Source organism: Atta cephalotes, assembly GCF_000143395.1.
Source record: "Atta cephalotes unplaced genomic scaffold scaffold00002, whole genome shotgun sequence".
NCBI lineage: Eukaryota > Metazoa > Arthropoda > Insecta > Hymenoptera > Formicidae > Atta > Atta cephalotes.
Window position 1 is genome coordinate 3,081,461 of NW_012130066.1, and position 9,348 is coordinate 3,090,808.

Here is a 9,348-nt window from a genome sequence, read left to right on the forward strand (position 1 = left end):
CTTCTCTCTCTCTCTCTCTCTCTCTCTCTCTCTCTCTCTCTCTCTCTCTCTCTCTCTCTTTCGTCTTTCCTTTCTCTAGGCCTGTAACCGGTCTTTTACGATGATGTCTGGTCTGCGACTATAATCGCGCGGCGTATTTCAAAGGTTAAAGGCTGTTTCCCGCGATTGCCCGACTTCCCGTGCTGACGTCGCCGACGATCTCGACCGGCCGCGCCGGTGTTCCATTGAGCGACGAGAAACGTTCCCTCTCTCTTTTTCTTTTTCGACTCTCTCTCTCTCTCTCTCTTCCTCTCTCACTTCGTCTCCCACGATGCGTAACTCTTTCCGCTCACTCGACCTCGGCACGTCGCGCGACAACACCGCTTCTCGTTGATACACACTCCCTCGCGAACGCCGTCGTTGACGTGCTTGCACTGGAGGAGATCCTCGCGAGGGTGCCGTGCGACGAGTGGCCGACTCGCCCCTTTTCTTTACGGCGCGGAAGTAGGTGCTCTCGACCGACGGGAAGAGACGACGGAATCGAATGGTGAGGAGGTTGCGGCCGTGGATGGTTGCTTTGTTGGTCGAAGGTCGAGGGATGTGGAGGATCGAAGGGTTGGGACGGTGGGTTACTTCGGTGAGTGAGCTGCCTGGCGCCCTCACCAGAACTAACTCCCACGCTGCGCGGCGAGGATCCGGTGCTTTAATACAACGCGCATTCTCCCGGCGCTACCCCTCTTTTCTACACCGGGGTGAGCGACGATGGGGTGGCCGTCCCTTCTTGCCTCTCACCTAGCCTCGCCTCGCCTCACCTCACCCCACCTCACCCCACCTCACCTCACCTCACCTCACCTCACCTCACCTCACCTCACCTCACCTCACTTCACTTTACCTCACCTCACTTCACCTCGCCATGTCTCGCCTCCATCCCGGCCGACGCGCCCATGAACGGATTAAAGCTGCCGCGAGCCCTAAGCACCCCCGGACGGTACACTCTGCGTCTTCATATGACGTTTCACAGCGATACGGTCAAAGGTGATGTGACCATCATCAGTGACAATCCAATCCACGATTCACTATTGGTATGACAATTTTGAACTCCTCACAAATATAGGACGTCGCATTGTTGCCAGCTAATACTCGTGCCTCATTCGAGCATCATTCAGTCCCTACATAGCTCGAAATGAAAGATGCATGCAAAGTAGAAAAATGTCATGTGTTCTCTCTGACGGATAGAAGGTGATATCTGGAAATATCTAAGGGAGAATGTCTGTAATTTCGGTGTTCCTCAGTCAGCGAACAGTCATTCTGCTCCTTCCCGCAGTTAAAGCGGAGATCACAAAATCAAAAGCTAGAATGAAGGATCCTGGTCCGACCTTCGCTATCCTGTAAAATCCACCCCTACCCGTTTTAGTCAGCCGGGCTGAGTGCCTCGCCGTGCGCACCTAATCGTAACCGCCCAGTTTCTATCTCTTCTCATGTAGCCATCACCTGACGCACGTTCTTTCGATCACTGTTTGGCTACGCATGTTGTAAGGTCCTGCCTACGTTTGCGAGATCGTCTCAGTCTCTTGATAATACATCAGTTGCAGCTTCGTGGGAGTATTTGCGGATGACGTTAGTCGATCCCCCCCCCGAAAGACACATGTAATTGACTGTCGTTCGAATTATCTTGACTTTCATGATCCAGGAACAGTTTTCATTAATTAATCGTTCGGTTTTATATACTCGGTTCATATCTCTTTCATTTTGTTAGCTAATGGCTACACCTTCGCTGTTTACTGCCATAAATTAACGTGCGTGACGTAAAATACACAGCGTGACGACACATTCATTAGATTTGGAATTCTCAAAACTCATACAAACATTTGTAACACGTGTACTAATTATTTTAGCATATTTACTGGCGCAATTTTAATCTCTATTTAAGGAAAGGCTTGAAAAGTGTTAGCTTCTTTTACTGATTATTTTATTTAATTACGATTTAATTAAATATAATATGATTCAAGAGAAAAAAAAATGAAAAATAAAAAATTTAATTAATATAAAATTTAAATAAGGTTTGATTATATCTTTCTATACAGATTCAAAGAAAAAACATCAGGTAAAAGAGCAAACAAAGTATATTTAATTCTCAATAGTTCGTAACAAAAAGTTGTTGATGCATAAATAACTATCACTTTTTTTAGCATTGATATTTATAAGAAAAGCACAAGTATAATTCTGGGACACTCCATGTACGATAAATGAAGGAACGAAATTTTTAGCACCTACTGGACAACGTCGACCTCTTATTTACATGTCTCTTTTTATTCCCGTCGCATCGATTCAAAGTTCATTTATTTATAACTAGAAGTTTCGTAGAAAAGATAGAAAATTAACGATGATTCGTCGTACGTTCAAATAAATTACTATAGCGGTTTACGTTCGGAAATAGACATTATCTGGAAAAAATTAAACATATAATTCTTGCAGCGTGTGTTAATTAATTTTTCCACAGTGTACAATTATTGCAACGTTCTTTTTTCCTTAAGGAAAAACATGAAATATATATAAGGAATATCTTTTATTGTAGACGCGTGCAATAAATATAATATTATACGTAAATATGATATTGTTATGCAGGTGATATAAATAAGAAAAAAATATTATCTCTGGAGTATGTGTCATAACGAGTTTGACATATACATCACTAATAAGGTAAATTATATAGTTGTGCAACCTTTTAATTACATAGGCGTTATAGGCAAACTTATATGTTCTCGATAACTTTTAATGAGATACTCGCCTACTGAACCTCTAGAGGCTCAGATGTTGCAAATAATAAGTTTTGGATTTAACTGTAATACTGCGCAGATGAGTTGTGTACGTAGTTTTTTTTACAACAAATATTTCTACGAATATTTATTACGCTCTTTGCTCTCTATTATTTTCCTCTCTATTGAAAAATTTTAAAAAAAGAGAAAAAAAGTTGTTTTGAACGTACTAAACTAAAACGAAAAATGTTTTGTTTATCTGATACGATTAATGAAAACAATAGAATTATTTAACATTTAAAATAATCGGATGCATTTCTCACACATAGAAATAAACACGAATGCTAAGTAGTAACATAACTTTTGATAATCGACTCTTCGTCATAAAAAGAAGATATTATTGCAGAAAACGCGGCGAAATATTAAATTCTATTATTGTTTAATAATTTTTTAATTATATTTTGAACAATAATAATATATTATTACTGTTAATATATATTTAAACCAAATATTTTTCGATCTTCTGTAAAGATGAGGAAGTCTATTCCCGAACAAATTAAAAATACGTGAAAATTATTTAATAAAAATAAAGACATACTCACATTAATATTTAGTTATTAAATAAAATAGTCTTATAATAATGATTTTCAACAGTAGTGAATAGTGAATACATCATATTAAAGGAAGAAAATAAAGATCCTCCTTTTGAACAAAATATTTAGACTTGAAACAAAGACAACAAACAATTATACAAAATACCAAGATTCTAACAGAAAAAAATAATATTCCCAATAAAATTAAATCAATAATTAAACCTACAAATTCTCTTTTACCCAGCTATACAAATTACCAAAAATACACAAACTGTGTGCGCGCGCGCGCGCGCGCGCGTGTGTGTGTGTGTGTGTGTGTGTGTGTGAACATCCCCATTGTTATTTCCATAAATTCTCCAATAAATAAATTTTCGTGTTTTCTTGCTCAAAATCTACACAACCTGTGATAGGAAAAACCGAATTATATATCAACTCGATGGATTTTACACAGAAAATTAGAAATTACTTTCTGGAGACATACTCTAAAGAGCTTTGATGTAGAATCCCTCTTTACTTTAAGATCCAATCAAAGACATACTAGAGATAACCATATGAAAAATTATCCTCTTAGTTTTTGAAAATTAATCGGCCGAAAGTAATCACCTTCATCACAGTTTCAGCGATTTCCTCTTCCATCATATTATCTATCCTCTTTCCTGTTTCCTTTTCTCTCCTCCCTTAATAACATACATAAAGAGAATATTCTAGAGAGGTAGCTCCATATCAGATTGCTTCGCACCTTGATGAAGTAAACTGCCGTATTTACAAAATGTTAGCATTTAACGATGTATCAAGATACGGAAATAACTTGCAAATCGTGCAGCTTTTTTTAAGAAAATAGCCGGAAGCTTTAAAATTATAATTAATAATGATCTTTAATACCTCGTAATAATATCCTATATTTATAGTTATTCTAACATTTTTTTTTCCATTACTAATATACTTTTCTCATTAACAGCATTTAAAAAATAAAATATTAATCGATATTTAATAGAAAAACTTATGAGAAAAATTTGTATTTTTAACAAATAAATTCTGAATTATATTCAGTAATTTTCTTCGATGTATTTTAACTGATATATTAACTTTGTAATATAATTACAATAATTTTAAAGCTTGAACAATCACACACTAGCAAGTGGAGTCAAGGAAATGTATTGCCGACTAAAATCTATGACCGAAATGAAACTGCTGTATCAAAGTTTTACGTTAACTCAGGCTTTTCGTTGTTGCTGATTGCGTATTCGTGATGCACTCAAGCATACTCGAGAGCATACATGGCTGCACATCAATAGGAGTCGTAAACTTTGCTTGAAAACGATGATAGAAACGTAGATTGTGTGTTCGTTGGTCCGACAGCCTTAGTATTGATATTTTAAAATTCACATAACCAAATGCCTGTATTCTGTCAGAATACACTTCTCTGATTTTCAATAATACCATGTTATTGTACATTGGAATATCAGACAATCTAAAAATAGTTCAGCGTGTTATCAATTATTATCGAATCTTCCTAAATTCTTTTAATAACTTCAGATAGATATAAATATGTTATTTTGACAATATAATACTAAATAATCGTAAAAGGGAAAAAAATTATTAAACTTTTATTGAGTAAGAATAGAATTCTAAAAAGGTGTACACTAAAATTTAATTAATTTGACCCAATTTAATAAATCTTGTAAAACTATTACGAGTTGTAGGCGATTATCGATCAGGAGCATTTATATATTTTAGATTGCTGTTCCTTCAATTTAGATTAAATGTCAGTTGCGAGAAATTTACGAAAATTATCGTTGTCTATAATTACATCAATAATATCTCTTTGCAAAAGTGCCGTTAATGCATGTATTTATCGATATTTACCGCTTTTGTATGTAATGTCGACGTAAATAACACATAATAATTTTAGCTTGTCGCGTCGATTATAGAATCGACATGGCAACACGCGCGGGACATATTTATTTTCAGGGGATGAAACGAATAAAGTTGCAAACAAATTGATTTAAAAAAAGAATCTCCAATCTACTTCCGACGGAGGAGCAAAAGAGATTCAGAGGTTCTGTAACCCTTTACGAACAGCTCGGCAATCCCATGGCTGTACCAACTCATGATTACTAATCCCGCAATGAATATCTAACACAGTTAATGTAAATCGATGACATGGATTTTCGCTGAATCCGTTGTATTTATTATAATTTATATGGGGATTTTCACGAAGAGACCACGTAGCGTAATTCTAAAATACAGAATGTCAAAATAGAAAAGGCTAGTAGATTAATGGGACGCGAGAGATTTCGGAATATTCATGTTGAGGAAACATTTTTCTCGTATCGGTAGATCTAGTATCGGTAGGCCTGGTATACGGTGACGAATAAAAAGTTGCGAAGAAGAAAATATCGCAATTCGTTTATTTAAAATTACATCGGTGCTAAATCTCTTGCGTCCAATTTCTACCTACCTACTCTTTTCTATATCACGAATGTACGATTTTATATGTCCTCCATCATTGATTCGTCGAAGCACCGGATGCCAATGTTAGTTACAAGTTTGCCGGATAATTTAAGCTCGATAACATGGTGACCGTTGATCCGTTGGAGGAAAAAAGAAACGAACTCTATTAGCCATTGATTCTTCGTTGTCAACGTATCGTCAACGTTGCGTGCCATCTTTTGCAAATATATTCACGTACGCACTGACCAGTGCAATGGTCGCGGTTTAATCGTCATTGCTTGAACGGACACGGATCGATAAAGATCGACGGAGATCATGAGAGTTCACTGTCAGAGATAGCACTTTTTCTTATCTAAACATTCTGGAAAATCAAATGTAAACATTCAATAGTTTTGCTGAAATATATATTTTGTCTGCACACTTACACTTTTATCACATTTTTGCCGTATTATCAAGTTTTAATCATTTTCATATAATATTTTATACATATTTTTTCATTTAAAAGATATATGTAACTCATACTGAAATTATCATTAATCAAGTAGTAAGTATTTATTACAATTGTATTTTCTATTTCTTAATAGCAGATAAAAATATATTACAACTTAGATTGTGTAATTGCGTATATAAATGTATTATCGTCTGAATTATGTAAATGACAAATTATAAACTAATTATACATTTCCGTTTGATACTATGTAGGACATATCAAATAGTATTCAAACTATAAATTAGATATAATTAATTTAGTATCGGCTTTTTATTAATAATAATTCAATTAAAGATTCTTATTTGTCGTAAATCTCAATTTGTAATACTAAAACTAAATAACACAATTTCTATTAAAAAATTATTAAAATTTATTGAAAGATAAAATTGAATCTGACAAATATTTTAACTTAGGCCGATTTAAGATGTCAAAACTTTCTGAAATTTTTTATTGTTAAAAATTTTGTAGATAGCTGTTGATGCTTTAGCATAGAAATAATTTTTCTTATCTATATATGGCGCTGAAATGATTTTTAGTTTCATTTAGCTTTAAGTTAATTTTATTTAGCATAAGGTAACTCCGGTATATACGTACTTAACAAAAATTTAATTTATTAAGTATTATCTACTATGTTTAAGATAAATGAACTATACCATATAATAAAAACTTTGTATTACTACTAAAAAAAATATTGAAAATTCGAAATATTTTTTATTTTTTTTATTAAAAAAGAACTTTTTGAAACCCTTGCATTTTTACTGTATAACTTTTACTGTATATATGGCTACTCATTGGGAAAAAGGGATGGGATGTGCGGCTTATAAATTTACAAATAATGCTTATAAATAAGAAAAAATTACACAATAACTTATAGAATGTGTTTACAAAGTTTCATTAAGAAATAAGAAATGATAAATGTGAAGTGATAAATAATAATTACAATTTTTTACATATATTACAAGTGTTATGACATGAGATCATAACACTTACATATTTCGTGTATATTGTATTTATTACATTTAGTGCATCGAATTGAATCGAATCTGCGCTTTGTATGCTTCGGGCATAATTAAATCTCGCTCGCTAAATGCACTGTGTATCCCAACAGGTGGAATATATGAGCTGAAGAAAAAATATAAGAATTAAGCACTTGTATTTTGCTTCATTCTTTATTATTCCTTTACACTTATGTATCATCAAAATCATTGAGCCTTTTGCAATCTTTATATACAATAATCATTTTATGTGAATTATGATTACGCTATTAATTACATTGACAGATCGATTCAAGTGACAGTAATTTTATTAACATGATAGAAAACTGAGATCATAACACAATATAACATGAAGGTATATAACAGAAGGGTTGCGTGCACATTATCCTCCTATTTTTTTCTGACTTCTGTGGCGTAAATCCTCGCGCGGCATGAATGTCGGAGTTATTCTATTTTAAACGGACTGTTTAATTAAATGCTGACGAGTAATCATCTTGTTTTTATTTTTTATTTACCTCTTTCAATCATTTACTCAATATTCTCTACTTACGTGATAACACAAGTTAGATAATTATTTCTTTTAGAAGCATTCAGATTAAAAGTGAAACTGAAATAATATTTTGCGATTTATATAAAATTATATTTTATGTGTTGTAATATGTGAATTGACTTTTCAAACACCGAATATTATTTTCAATTTTTGTTATTTTCAATTTCTAAATGTATTAAACTATATGATTTATTACAAACATGTAATTAAGAAAACAACTAATTTATTTTTGTAATCGAATTGCTTAGTTGCAAAATAAATATCGTTTATATTATAACGTATAACGTATACACTTAAATAATAAATTATTAATTTATTATATTTCTTCATTAAATTGTTTAAACTTTGTTTTAATTAAATTAAAACTAAATGATATAATGAATAGGATATAATAAATAGGAATTGTGATGACCTATAGAATGATTTTAAAAATAATTCATACGTAAAGTCAAATGAATATCATTTGACTTTACGTATCTAACAAAATACTAGTTTGAACACTCTTTGTCACAATCTCTAACTTTGAGCTTGTTTACTTTTCTACTGTCGTTCACGATAACGCGATTACATTACGATTAAATTACATTATGACCAGAATTATTTTCATGAAAACGTTCATCTAATCTTTCTATCAAAAAGAATCTCATATAATTTATGCCCATATAAGAAAATCGTTTTTTAAAGAAATTATAGAATTTCTGCAGATATTAAGTGATATTCGATATTTAATATTTTTAGTCTTGACTAAAATGAATGACTTACATATATATCGATCCGCGAAAAGTGTAACGAGTAGATATAATTGCCAGAATTCTCTTGAATAGAATCTTTTTGGATCATCTCGTGGGAAAATCTATAAACGTTCATATGTATGTAAAATTTATTATTCCTTCATGTTCACATGTATTTTATGTCAAATGACTTAATATAAAAGTATTCGAATAAAAAAGACACGAATATTAGATTCCGTGATATTGTGCGGAAACTATCGAAAATCATTACTATTTCCGCTATCCGATAAAATATCAACCTAACAATATATAAAATAAGTATGTTGCATACATTCGAAATCTGAAAAAGAAATTTCGTTTATTAGTACATACTTATATAAACTACTGAAAATAATATTCCAAACCATGGTTGAAAAAACTGCTTCTTATTGTTCTCTTAGTGCGTTTTATCTTGTTTTATATTTGTATGATATGTAGAATCGTGTAAATACATTTATAATAATAAGTTTTTTTATGAAGTAAGAAGAATAAAAATAAGAAGTAAAAAGAATAATCTTATATGTTATCGTTTAATAAAAATTTTCGAGCCGTCATACGACGATTAAATATCTTCTTAAAATTCTATATTAAGAGAAAAATTCTTGCTGTTTGTAACTATAATTGCACGTTATCATAATTATGATTATTATTGCCATAATGTTAGTAATAATAATTATATAATAATTATATATATATATATATATTATTTTATATATATGTATATATATATATATATATATATATATTCAGCAGACAAATAA

General features: G+C 32.2%; 1 protein-coding gene across 1 annotated transcript in view; it reads right to left on the reverse strand.

Annotated features, from left to right (window-relative positions):
• LOC105622960 overlaps positions 1-3,967 on the reverse strand; it is a 17,260-nt gene extending 13,293 nt beyond the window's left edge. Inside the window, 1 exon segment of the mRNA XM_012204369.1 lies at positions 3,932-3,967. Within this exon segment, the coding sequence (XP_012059759.1) occupies positions 3,932-3,967 (36 nt within the window).
• Between the last annotated feature and the right edge of the window lie 5,381 nt (positions 3,968-9,348).